Consider the following 13,930-nt stretch of genomic DNA (forward strand, 5'->3'; position numbering starts at 1 on the left):
TGTGCCACATTTAGCTTGGCCAAAGCTTGCAATAAAGCTTGGCGATGTGGGAATGAGCTTGCTACTAATTGCCAGACTGAAAGATCAGCCTTGGTCTTCTGTAATTGCTTGAGCAAATGGTCAGTAGAGTCATATTCATTATCATTTGGTGTGATAACAATGGTTGGACCATTTTGAGTAGTACTTTGATATGGACGCCCCGAACGAGTTAGGTGGTCCACATCTTGGTCTTCACCATTTTGGACTATTTCCTTGACTAGGGAGTGTTCAATGAGATACTCGTTTTCATCGTCATCGGCCCATACTCCATTGACTGTAGCTAGTTCCCTCATTCTCATGATCTCGTCCTCTAATTGTGTGATTTGGTCGACTAGTTTATCAACCACGGCGACTATTTCTTACATAGTAGCATTTTGAGAAAAGATTAGTGGCGCATGTTCTTTAGGTGTCTCATTGGGGTCATGTAAAGTTGTCACCACATTTTCCAATTCCCAAACTTGCCTATCCACACTTCTTGCCCATGCGATGAAGTCGACAATGGTAGGGGAAATGGTAGAGTAGAACCCTTCATTCTCGATCGCGTGGATCTTGTCTTCGACTGGAGAAATGAGGTGTGAACAATCTAAGGTAGATTCTTCACTTGTGATCACTAGAATTCCAAGAGGATTCTGAGTGTTGTTGGGCTTACCTCCCGGCGGTATTGGTAGTCGACCATTCTCTATCATGTCTTGAAGCACATTTTTCAATTTGTAGCATTTTTCTGTGTCATGCCCCTTACCCCTATGATATTCGCATTATGAGTTCTCGTCCCATAACTTGGACTTCTTTTCAGGTTTGGGCGTAGGTTCTATGGGTTGGAGTTTGCCTTGTTTCATTAGCCTTTTTAGAGCATTGGAGTAAGTGTCCCCAAGATTTGTAAATTTCCTTGGTGGGGCACTCTTCTTGGATGACTCGAGGAGGTTAACTTCATCGGTCTTGCTAGTGGAGCCGTAAGAATGACTTATTGAGCCTTGATATCCTCGACCTTTCATTTTGGAAAAGAGCCCTTTACGGATGTCATCTTCGATCCTTGTTCCTAGTACGGTTAAGTCCTTGAAAGTTTTAATGTTTTGGTACCTCAAATGATTGGCATAGATGAGCTTTAAGTTGTGCACGAATTTCTCCACGAGGGTAGCCTCATCCGGGCGTTCAACTAGTTGGGTACTAGTCTTCCTCCACCTACTTAGGAAGTCGGTGAAACCTTCTTTGTCATTTTGGATAAGAACCTCTAAAGTGCGCATGTTAACTTGGATCTCAGCATTATCTGCATATTGCTTAGCAAACTCGACTGCGGCATCTTCCCAAGTAGCGATCTTCTTGTATTCTAGAGAGTAGAACCATTGCTTTGGGATGGTGTCGAGAGATGAAGGAAAGATCCTTAATAACATATCGGGTTTGATGCCTTTTATAGACATATAGTCCTTGAAAGCACGGATGTGGTTCAAAGGGTTTCATGCCCCTTGAATTTAGGGATATCCGTCATGTTGAAGTTGGTTGGCAATTTGGAACTCACGGCCTCATACTTGCGATTATTCTCCCTATAAATGTCATCCCCTTTAAGATACATCAATTGCTCCTCTAAGTATTGGAGTCGTTTCTCAGCTGCAGTCATACCCATGGGAGGATTTTCGTCCCTGAAGTCATTCACGAAGTCATCAACGATTTCACTTTCTCGAGGAGGCAACCTTGCTTCTACGGCATAGATCCGGCCCTCGATGGTGTCAAGGCAATCATACACTTGGTCTTGGGTAACTTGGAGTTGAGCTAGCGCGGTTAGGATTCGATCATTACAATCTTGGAGTTGATTGAAGTCGCTTGTTTCAGGCATCTTGGAAACTGGATAAGAGATCGACGACGAATCAAAACACGATCGACCATTCTAGCACACTTACTAAGAAAGAAATGTTTTGACTCGTGAAGTGGGTGTGTGCCACTTGTGTCAGTGAGCTTTTGAAGAAATGATAAAATTTGAAAAATGTTGGTCCTAGTCAACTTTAGTGTAGTTGTAGGGGTGGACTCGAAGTGAGGTTTTGAAATGGGTTTGGGCCTAAAATTTGACTCGACAAATGGACAGAGTTTTGACTCGGTTTTGCGCTAATCATTGGCCTTTTTCGAAATTTACATTTTAAAAGGGATTTGATTTTACAAAAATCGTCATGGTTTCGTTTAGAAATGGTGATCACGTAAGGTACAAACATTTATACAAGCATTATAACGGGATGCTGAGTGCATTTAAAAGGGTTTTGGTTTAAAGGGTGGGTTGCCATACCGAACAATCAAACCCGAAGTCTGTGGAGAGGCTCGTACCAAACAAGAGTAAGGCCGATTCCTAGTCCATTTCCTCAAGTAGTGAAAGTCCTTGATACAAACAAGAGTAAGTACCATGGTATGGATGATGTCAATCGCTATCCATCCTTAAGCCCAAATATTAATTAGGACCGTTTAGACGGGACGATTGGTCGAATGGGTTGGGTTGGGCCTAGGAAGGCCGAAGAAAATGGTCTAGGAACACCGAGTTATGAAAACCGACAATTATCTTGTACAAACTATTCCCTAAACTTGTTCAAGTTTCACCCTTTTGGCTACTCGTAAGTGTATTATCCCCAGCGGAGTCGCCAAACTGTGGACATGGGGCCACGGGGGCGCTTGGGAAACAAGCGTTTGCATTTGTGGAGTCGCCACCAATTTTTATGGGAAATTGGAACCGTTCGAATACCTCGTGTCATGTCAAGACACAAAGTAGTGACAAGAACACCAAGAACTCGTTACCCTTAGCATTCTATGTCTAGAATGACTCTCGTGGATGCCAATGAACACGGATGTTCACAGAGATCTGGAGTAAGTGGTGAGGGTACGTATTAGGAAGCTCTTTTGATCAAACATCTAATCCCGCCCACCTCGATAGCGGCCTCTACTAATGATTATATACATGCAATGCAACATCTAAGTAGGAATTTAAGCTCAATTATATGTGAAGGCATACAAATGATACAATAAAAGAAATACAATACAATAATGAAAATTACAATAATTACAATGGATTCAATTGATTTATGTCGAAAATACTTCCAAAAACGGATAATTTGAGAAAGAACAAAATAAAGGAATAAGCGAACAGGAATTAGGCGATAATACGATTAATAGTTGATTAAGTACGTAAGCTAACTAAACTAGGTCAAGGCAGAACGGAAGTTCAGAGACAGAAATCATCCTGGAACAGGCGCAGCAGAGCTGCGCCCTCTGGAAGAGGCGCAGCAGTTGCTGCGTCTGTTCCAAGGGTGAGTTCTGGCTGTGAAGCCGGAACTGCAAATCGTTAATGTTAATTGGTGAATTTAAGGATTAATCATGATATTCGACTCGGATGAAAGTGATTTAATGGATTAATTACATGCGAATGAGTCATAAAAGCAACAAAACATGGATAAGACGAACGCAAACAAATTAATTACATGAATGAAAGATTGATTAGTGATATAGGTGAACTAAATAGGTTAAATATGACAAATTAATGATGAATTAATGACGAATATGACAATAGACAGATGAAAATATACCAAAGATTGAATTCCAGAAACTCAATATGAAAGAATCGAATCTCTACAACCCGGATTGATTTTAATGACGAAAAATCCGCAAATATTAGATTACTTGGGATTTAAGTCGGGATTTAATGATGAATAATATTTGTTAATGATGATAAATAATATACATGTGAAATTATTATGCTATTATGTCAAAGAATTGAAGAACAAACGAAAACAGACAATGAACGCCGAATTGACAGAGGACGAAGGAAGAAGAAAGGAAGCAGGAACTACGGCAGCCTCACGAAGAGGCGCAGCAGGTGCTGCGTCCCTTCGAAGAGGCGCAGCAGTTGCTGCGTCCTTTCTCGACGGTCATCTTCTGGTAATCCGTAAAAAGGGTTTTAAAGCATGGTTTTATAAATCGGTTTTAAGAAGTATTTTCGACATAAACCTTACATTAATGATACAAAAAGGTAAATAACAATAATAAAGGAGAGATTTACACCCTCAGACTTACATATTTGACGAAACGAGATGAACTAAGTTTACGATTAGTGATGCTCAACTCGAATGTAACGAAAGTGCCCTCGTAAGAGGAAAACGATTAAGATTAATTAAGTTGATTGATTGTGGATTTAGTCAAATTGGTCGGTCATGCAAACGAGGCTGGTACTCAGAAGGATCCGAGCTTACGTGGTCGAATGTTCAAGCACGTAGACGCCAAAAAGTAAGAACGTGGTCTAGAATGCAAAGGGAGAAGAGAAGGGTGGACACTCGCGTGAGAAATATGAGGAGCGAAGGCTCCTATTTATACTAATCACGTGAAGGAATAGGGTTTTTGGAGAAACTTTGGAAGTGAATCTCGAAAAGATATGAAAAGATACGAAAAAATACGCAGAAAAGGACCTTGGAAGAGGCGCAGCACCTGCTGCGTCTGTTCCCAGGTGGTTTCCTCCTGCGAAAGAAAGATTTTCGTGTTTAATTTATGGAATAACGGGATAACCTTATTTTCCTTAATATTTTGAATGAATATTACGGGAAATTGTTTACCAAAGATTAAAAGATTGTGAAAGATTTATAAAATATGGAATAGAAATATCCGGAACATTCTAGAACATTCTGACTCGGGATTTAAAGGTTATCAGAAAATGAAGACGGTTTTAGGCCCGGACTCCAAATGTACTCTAATTACTGTCAAAACGACCGTATCGGCGCGTATATGACAATTAAGAGGTAGACATCAATGTTTGAGCAATCACTTGACGATAAACTTACGAACTGTCACAAATCGTTCCGCGTACCAAACATGCGGCCCAATCATCACCGGGTGGTTTGCGGGAGGTTCATAAATGAGGTATCTACAGAGCGCCTAAAGTTCGACTCGGCAACTAACTGAGCTATTTGAGATTCAAATTCATTGATTTGGGCGTCCATAAATCTATCATCTTCTTGTAGTTTAAGTGCAAGTGCCTTAATCAAAGATTCAATTCAGCAATCTCTTCTTTCTGTTTATCAAGAGAAAGAGCTTGTTATTGCGGTGGCCAAACGAATGGAGGCTTTTGATAGCCTCTTTGATGAAGCGGATGTGACAGCACAATTGCAAAGGGTTGACTAGCTTGTCTACGCTGCCTAAACGCATAAACTTCATCGTTCCCTGTCAAGCAAATAACGGCATTGTGCCCAGCGGTACCACATCTCTCACAGTAAACCACCTGTTATGCCATAGGATGGAACATAGGTGAAAGATCAAAGGTACTCAAGCCTTCCCTTTAATGATCTTTTACTTAGAACTGTCTAGGTAGGACCTATGGGGCCTATCAAAACAACACTAGAGAAAAAGATAAGAACTGCCTCAAGGAATAAATTCCTTGAGGCTAAAGACAGACAAAAATAAAACAAGCAGATAAAATAGTTGCCTCCCGGCAACGGCGCCAAAATTTGATACCTTCGTTAGATACCAAAAATAAATACCTATTACTACTAACAGAAGCTAGCGGTAAGTAGGGTCGATCTCCACAGGGAGGCGGTCACTATCTACTTGTTAATTCAGTCTGTCTACGGTCACAAGATGGGGGTTTTGAGTAATTTTAACTAAACTAAAAAAAGTAAGGGTCAAGAGAGAGTAAAATGCCAGGATGTCGGGTTATTGTGATAGATTCATAAGTCATCTAAAGGTAGGTCAGTCGATCTAATGTGAGAAGGGTAAAAGAAAGGTCCTTCCGGTCCGCTACCCGCCCTAAAATACAACTAGCTTAACTTCCGCCCTCACTAGTGTAGTCTATTGTCCATAACAGGTCTATTCATTCCAATCTTCCGATCTAAGTCTGAACATAACCAAATTAACTAGTTCAGTTGCATGCATCCAACCAAACGATTATATAATTAAATTGTTAATGCAACAATTCTCACAATAAATCTATTAACCAACTATCACATCATCACTACACTATCATGACTCACCTAATCCTAGAATTAGAGAATTAGCTAAGCATAAATATAAATAAAGCAAGAACAAGAGATGAAAAAATAATAACCATTGCAAATTAAAGAGAGTAAAGAGAGAGAATTACAAGTTAAGATCCGGAAGAAGAGAGGCAAGAACAAAGTAGCAGCAATTAAGAGAGAAAAACAGTGTTTAAGAGTATATGAGATATTCTTAACCTAATCCCGACTTCCTTTATATAGGGAAGTGATTATTAACATAAAATAAACCTAACACGGAATAAAAATCTTGAGTATATAAGCTAGTCACTCGATCGAGCAACTTTATATCACTCGATCGAACAAATCCAAGCTAAAACCTCTCGATCGAGGAATTTAGGTACTCGATCGAACACTATAAAAAAATAAGCCATTCGATCGAAGACAATAACTACTCGATCGAACAAGATAGTACTCGATCGAGTACTTTCCAGCGCACAATTCCTGCTTCGCGCACTGAATTTAAAACGGCCGCCATTTCTTCGTTACTTGGGAAAACAGAGCATTTCCAGTGGCATTGGAAACCTAAGAGGACAAACTTTCATCTCCAATTAGAATCATCTGAAAATCACTTGTAGAACTCTAGATATGGCTCTTTAAAGTAGGCACTAGCAATATGAAACTCTTCCTTTGCTCGCCTAGCTATCTTACTTCTTTGTGCATCTCAAAATAGTAGTCTTCAAGCTCCAACTCAACTCATCTCCTAAATGCATACATAGGGACATGTTTTAGGCTTGATTACACTTCTCTTTGGTTCATTCCTGCAAATAATATAAGACAAACCAAAGTAGACTATCCGGGGGACATTTACTACTAAATATGCATAGAAATGCGTGCAAATACGGTATAAAAAAGTCTATATAAAATGCACGCATCAACAAGCTATAATTTCCGCCTCCATAGTAGAGGTAGAAACCGTATTCTGTTTGACACTTTTCCAAGAGATAGCACCACCAGCTAACATAAACACATATCCTGTATTGGATTTCATATCATCTACACAACCCCCAAGGCCTGCATCTGAATAACCAGCGATTTCTAGAGTAGTAACATTTATGTACACAAGCATGTGATCTTTTTTTTTGCGAAGGTATCTCATAACCTTCTTAGCTGCAACCCAATGCTTATGACCAGGATTAGCTATGTACCTCCCTAACACATTCACTGCATAAGCAATGTCAGGTCTAGTACACACTTCAGCATACATCAAACTACCAACAGCACTAGCATAAGGAATGTCTTTCATAGCCTTCTCATCAAGTGTATTTTGGGGACTATCATTCTTGCTTAACTTATCGCCTTTAGATATGGGAGCTACACCAGGCTTACAGTCTAAGAGGCTAAAGTTTTCTAGAACTCGATCGACATATGCCCTTTGAGATAATCCCAACATTCTCTTAAACCGGTCGCGCACAATCTTAATACCAAGTACAAAGGATGCTTCCCCCAAATCTTTCATGTCAAAGACATTTGAAAGATTTGCCTTTGTTTGATGCAACAAACCAAGATCATTACTAGCAAGTAAAATATCATCAACGTAAAGGACAAGAAATATGAATTTCCTCCCACTGATCTTGGAATATATGCAAAGATCAATTGCATTCTCAATAAATTCTATAGATTGCACAACCTCGTGAAACTTTAAATACCACTGACGAGAAGCTTGTTTCAAACCATAAACAGATTTCTTTAATTTACACACCATATGTTGTTTACCTTTCTCAACAAAGTCATCCGGTTGCTGCATATAAACTTCTTCACTAAGATGACCATTCAAAAAGACAGTCCGAACATCCATTTGGTGCAATTCTATATCATAATGAGCAGTTAAGGCCATAAGAATTCTAAATGAATCCTTAGAAGAAACAGGTGAAAAAGAATCATTAAAATCAACACCTTCCCTTTGAGTATAACCCTTTGCCGCAAATCTGGCCTTAAACCTCTCAATAGCACCCTTAGAATCCTTCTTTATTTTAAATATCCATTTGCACCCAACCGGTTTAAAATCACTAGGAGGATAACTAATTCCCAAACTTCATTTTGAGTCATAGATTGCATCTCACCATTGATAAGACGGGTTTAATATGGTATATGAGTGTCGATTTGGATCATTATTGTTGGAATAAGTCAGATTCTAGGGGGGAAATGTATAAATTCTCATTTTACAATATTTATTGTATTTGAGAATATTTAAGTGAAATTATGATGTTAAGTGTGATTTTGGGTTGATCTTGAGACATGGTAAACAAATTAAATATTTGGGCTCAATAAATAAGAGGTAATAGATAAAGATTGGAATGTCGAGTGTACTAGCAGTGGAAAAGAATAGCCAAGAAATTGTAAAAGCCTTTGGACATGAATGAGGTAGGCCTTGTTCCCTTATGGGTCAACAAGTGAAGAAGTCCAAGCAAGTCACATAGGCCTTGTCTCTAATGGGACCAACAGCCTTCACAAAGGAGAATGACGCAAGACGGAAGATTTAAGCACGGAGTAATTTCGAGCAGCAACTCATGCGGGTCGCGGGTCAGGCCGCGGGTCGCCCGTGGTGCGGATTTCAAGAGTCGAGTTTTTTATATTTGCAGCTTTTGTTTTCTTATTTTTGGTTTTTGTTTTGTTTTAATTATTAATTAGGTAATTTTGCTATTAAGTTGATATTATCATTCATATCATTCATTCAATAAGTGGAATTTGGGGAAAAACTCTCTTGAACCCTAATTAATCTTTTGCTTAGAAAATTATGAGGAACTAATCCTATTTTTATTGAATCGATAAACTGAATCTATCTTCAGATTAATTGTGAGATTGTTCTTTCTCTCTTTTATTTCTCAAGTATTGTTTATGTCTCTTGCTCGTATTTTATGATTATTGTTTTCTCTTGCTAATCTAATCAATTGGTAATTGTTTACATTAATCTATTGCAAGTTTAGAAATTGAATCTGTAATTATTCAATTAATCTAGACTAAAGTAGCAAGCTTTACCCTGATAATTTGTATGTGTTTCATCGTTATTAGGACGAAGTAGAGACTAAACATATAATTCGAATCGTTAACTGCGTGTGTTAAAGATCGCTATCTTTATTGCTTTCTTGGATTGTTAATGCTGGTTTTGGATTAAATCTAGACGCGTGGATTAGATTGTTCAATAATTAGGGTCTTCTAATATCGCGTTTCGAGTTAGTTGACTAAACTTAAGAGGGAGAAGGAAATTCGTATTTCCACAATAAAGTACTTGAGAGTAATTGAATTAAAGACAATCGAAGACCAATTAGTTTGTTGATAGTGGATGTTTGTTGACCCAAGACCTTTTAATCATCTGAATTCATCTTATTTACTCATTCTTTGTCTTATTAGTCATTAGCTTATTCAATCAACAAAACCCTCCCTATTATTTTTACTTGTACTCTTTACTTTTTATACATTAATTACATCGCCTTCCCTGTGGATTCGACACCCGACTTACCTCTACTATATAGTTAAGGTAATAGGACTTTATTACTTATTTTTGGGAGCATACGACTTCGGCGCACCAAATTTTTGCGCCGTTTCCGGGGAAGCCAATAGTTAATTTGTGTGTTTGGCAGTATAGAGTCTTAGTTTTGTTTTATTTTTGTTTATTCCTAATACCCGTTCTACTAACCATCCACTCGAGCCTTACAACTGAGAGATTGAGCGGACACTTTTCAGGTTGAAGCATATCAGTGGGAGCCAGTTAGTTATTTTCGAGCACCTAGATTCCAAGGCGGATTTACACTCTGATTCAGATATGTCGAAAATTTCTATTACCACTGAGAATATGGCCCGAGAGACCCGCACATTAAAGGAGCTCACAGCTCCAAATCTTGTTGTTCAGATATTATGTATCACTTTTCCAGCATTGGATGATGGGGTTACTTTTGAACTGAAATATGGGCTGATACATCAATTACCAAGTTTCAGTGGGACGAGTATTAAGGATCCGAATAAGCATCTTTTGGACTTTCATATTGTGTGCACCGGTATGAAGCCAATTGATGTCACAGATGAGCAATTAAAATTGAGAGCGCCTTTCCTTTCTCCTTGAAAGGCAATGCGAGAGACTGGTATCACTACTTGGATAGGTATGAAGAAAGCATTCTTGGAGAAGTATTTTCCGCCTTCTCGATCAGCTCAATTGAAAAGAGCCATCGGTAATATTGAGCAGCAAGACGGAGAAACTTTGTACAAGTACCTTGAAAAGTTTAAGCAGTTATGTGCCAGTTGCCCCTACCATGGTTACTCCGAACATGATCTCATAATGTACTTTTGTGGTGGACTGAACCAAGATGACCGTCGTATGATTCATTCTGCTTGTGGAGGAAATATGGCCAACAAGAATCCAGAGGAAGCTTGGGAGGTTATCACATAGCTAGCTGAGACCTCTAGATAGTTTAAGAGAAGACCTTCACGGAGAGGAGTGAGTGCTATGAGTGTTAATCCTGTCTTGGAGGAAAAGATTGATAATATTGCGTCCACACTCCGTGATATGTTATCTGGCAGACAAATGGCTGTTATTTATGGCATATGCTCTACTAAGGGTCATCCTAGCGATTTGTGCCCTCAAATGCAAGAGGGTGATTCTCAGACGGTGAATGGTGTATGGGAGAGTATTCCAAAAAAGAAATGGGATCCATACTCTAATACTTATAATGAAGGATGGAAAGCTCATCCCAACTTCCGTTGGGGAAATTCTCAAGCTAACCCATCATCTGGCCTCCTAGAGGTCAGTTTATTATGCGACCACAAGAGCAACCCTTCGTACCTCAGGCACCACCACAAGCTACATCGAGCTCATCAATGTCTACTGAGGACATGATTCGGGCTCTTACCATCAGTGTCACTCAAGATAGAGCAGAAAATAAGCAAAATTTCAAGAATCTTGAGAATCAAGTTAGTCAATTGGATACAGCAGTGAATCGGCTGGAAGCTAAACATTTGGGTGCTTTACCATCTCAGACAGTTCTGAATCCTAGAGAGAATGTGAGTGATGTGTCATTGATAAATGTTAGACAATTGGTGGAGATTGAAAAGTCAAAAGCTAAGCCTAAGGTGGTGACTATTCAAGAAGAAGAGGAGTTAGTTGTGGAAGATGATAAGCTACTGAAAGATGAAGGAGAAGAAGATGCATCTAATTCAAAGAAGGTGACACCATCCATGCCTTCATATGAGCCACTGCCACCTTTTCCAGAGGCTTTGAAGGACACAAGGAAGAAGGAGACTGACACTGATATTTACGAAACCTTTCGTAAATGCGAGGTAAATATTCCTTTACTTGATTTGATTAAGAGTGTTCCTAGGTATGCAAAGTTTTTAAAATAACTTTGTACAATTAAAAGAAATCAAAAGGAATGTAGTTTGAAAAAGCCAAAGAGTAAAGCTAGTGAATTTGTGTCGGCTTTGTTTAAGAGTAAGACTCCTCCTAAGTGTAGTGATCTGGGTGTCTTTACTATACCTTGCACTATAGGTGATACACGGTTTGAAAGAGCCATGTTAGATCTAGGAGTGTTGATAAATGTCATTCCCTTCCATGTTTATGAGTCTCTTAAGCTTGGTCCTTTAAAGAGTACTAGGGTGGTAGTACAACTTGCTAATAGGTCTAGTGTTCACCCTAGGGGTGTAGTAGAGAATGTAATGGTTAAGGTAGATCAGATGGTTTTTCCTGCTGATTTCTATGTTTTGGATATGGCACAGGAGGTCGATGGAGTACCAATTTTATTGGGTCGACCATTCTTAAAGACTGCAGGAACCCGAATTGATGTTCCAAATGGTTCCTTGACTATGGAGTTTAATGGGAGGGTGGTTAAATTTGAAATTAATCCACCTAATTTGATTAGCTCCGTGGTTTATTCTCTTTGTGATATTGCTACTACTCATACTTCTATGAGAAGCCGGAAGCCACCACTTCCGAGCAAAGATTGTGAGATTTTGTAGGACTCCCCACCTAGAGAGAAAAGGTGTATTCTTTTATGGGAGAATCTTAAAGATGCTGAGGCTGGTAAAATAAAGGGTAAGACTTGGTTTGATAAACTAATTCGCCGGAAAGGCTCCGGTAAAGCAACACAAATCATATATATCAAGTCAAGTAGTGCCCACCCCGTTCCATTGGTAAGGTAACTTTCTAGACTCTTACTTAAGTCGGGTGGTTTACCACTCCGCGAGATGTCAAGCCAACGACGTAAAACAACAGCGCTTCTGGGAGGCAACCCATAGATTTGTGTGTGTAATTTTTGCAAAAAAAAAAAAAAAAAAAAAAATATCGGAACTGCCTTGATTTCTAATGTTGGCGACATAAGAAGGGAGACATACATAGAAGGTTAGTTGGGTAGGATAGTGGTTAAGGTGTGTAGAAACCGCGGTGTGTTGTTGTGGGCACCTTTCTAATGTGGTTGGATGGATTGTTGATTTGGTGTAGAGGAGATTAGGATTGACCATGTGAGCTTGGAGTTGTAGAAGTATTTTATTTATGTGCAATCTGTTGCTGGCACATATGTTATTAGAGCGACTTGGTCATTTATTAGGATGGAGTAATAAGAGGCGTTAGTCTTATTTGGTTACTCTTGTCTTTTGTTGGCCTTAATGTTAGTGTACTTTATGGAGGATGCTAATGGTCAAGTGTGGGGAGGAGGTGTGGTGTGTGAATTGCTCTATTTCACTCGGTGTTGAGGGTTGGCATGTCTATTGAGTCGTCTGGATGAGGTTTGTTCTCCTTTTCTCTATATTGTGTCCTTGCAACATTGAGGACAATGTTTCATTTAAGTGCGGGGAGGAAGAATCGTTCCGATTTATACACCTTTGTAACTGTGTGGTGTGTTTCTTTAAGTTATTTATTTCAGCAAAAAAAAATTTGAAAAGAGGAAAAAAAACGAAAAAGGATGAAAGAATGAAAAATGAAAGAAAAGTATCCCGGCTAGGTGAAAACCCGAAAGGGCGCCTAGGCAAGATTGGGATGTGGCCGAGGACGGAGTGAAAACCCGAAAGGGCGCTCCGGGTAAAATGAAGAATCGAGTTGTGCCACTGAGAGTAGAGTGAGGTTGAAAAAAAAGATAAGTTAGAGTGAAAACCCGCAAGGGTGGGCGCTCTAGGCAAAATGAGAGAATTAGGTAATGAAAAAAAATTCTTCCGATGCTATTTTCTCACTTTGATGTGTTGAAGACCGTCTGGTATAAGCATTATTGTGAGTCTTGTTGATTTTCCTATACTTCTGTGGATCGGTGTTGGTGTGAGCTATCATTAAGTCCTTTGAGTTTACTCGAGGACGAGTAAAGATCTAAGTGTGGAGAAGTTTGATAATACGGGTTTTATATGGTATATGAGTGCCGATTTGGATCATTATTGTTGGAAGAAGTCAGATTCTAGGGGGGGGGGGGGGAATGTATAAATTCTCATTTTACAATATTTATTGTATTTGAGAATATTTAAGTGAAATTATGATGTTAAGTGTGATTTTGGGTTGATTTTGAGACATGGTAAACAAATTCAATATTTGGGCTCAATAAATAAGAGGTAATGGATAAAGATTGGAATGTCGAGTGTACTAGCAGTGGAAAAGAATAGCCAATAAATTGTAAAAGCCTTTGGACATGAATGAGGTAGGCCATGTTCCCTTATGGGTCAACAAGTGAAGAAGTCCAAGCAAGTCACATGGGCCTTGTCTCTAATGGGTCCAACAACCTTCACAAAGGAGAATGACGCAAGACGGAAGACGGAAGATTTAAGCACGGAGTAATTTTGAGCAGCAACTCACGCGGGTCGCGGGTCAGGCCGCGGGTCGCCCGTGGTGCGGATTTTAAGAGTCGAGTTTTTTATATTTGCAACTTTTGTTTTCTTATTTTTGGTTTTTTTGTTTTGTTTTAATTATTAATTATGTAATT

At 39.2% G+C, this 13,930-nt stretch overlaps 1 protein-coding gene across 1 annotated transcript; it reads left to right on the plus strand.

Annotated features, from left to right (window-relative positions):
• Positions 1–10,485: 10,485 nt before the first annotated feature.
• On the plus strand, positions 10,486–11,990 carry LOC141589904 (uncharacterized). Its single transcript, XM_074410526.1, has 3 exons — positions 10,486–10,782; positions 10,827–11,315; positions 11,406–11,990. Exons 1-3 carry the CDS (start codon positions 10,486–10,488, stop codon positions 11,988–11,990), a joined length of 1,371 nt encoding a protein of 456 aa, XP_074266627.1.
• Positions 11,991–13,930: the final 1,940 nt, after the last annotated feature.

The sequence above is a fragment of the Silene latifolia genome, chromosome 1, assembly GCF_048544455.1.
Source record: "Silene latifolia isolate original U9 population chromosome 1, ASM4854445v1, whole genome shotgun sequence".
NCBI lineage: Eukaryota > Viridiplantae > Streptophyta > Magnoliopsida > Caryophyllales > Caryophyllaceae > Silene > Silene latifolia.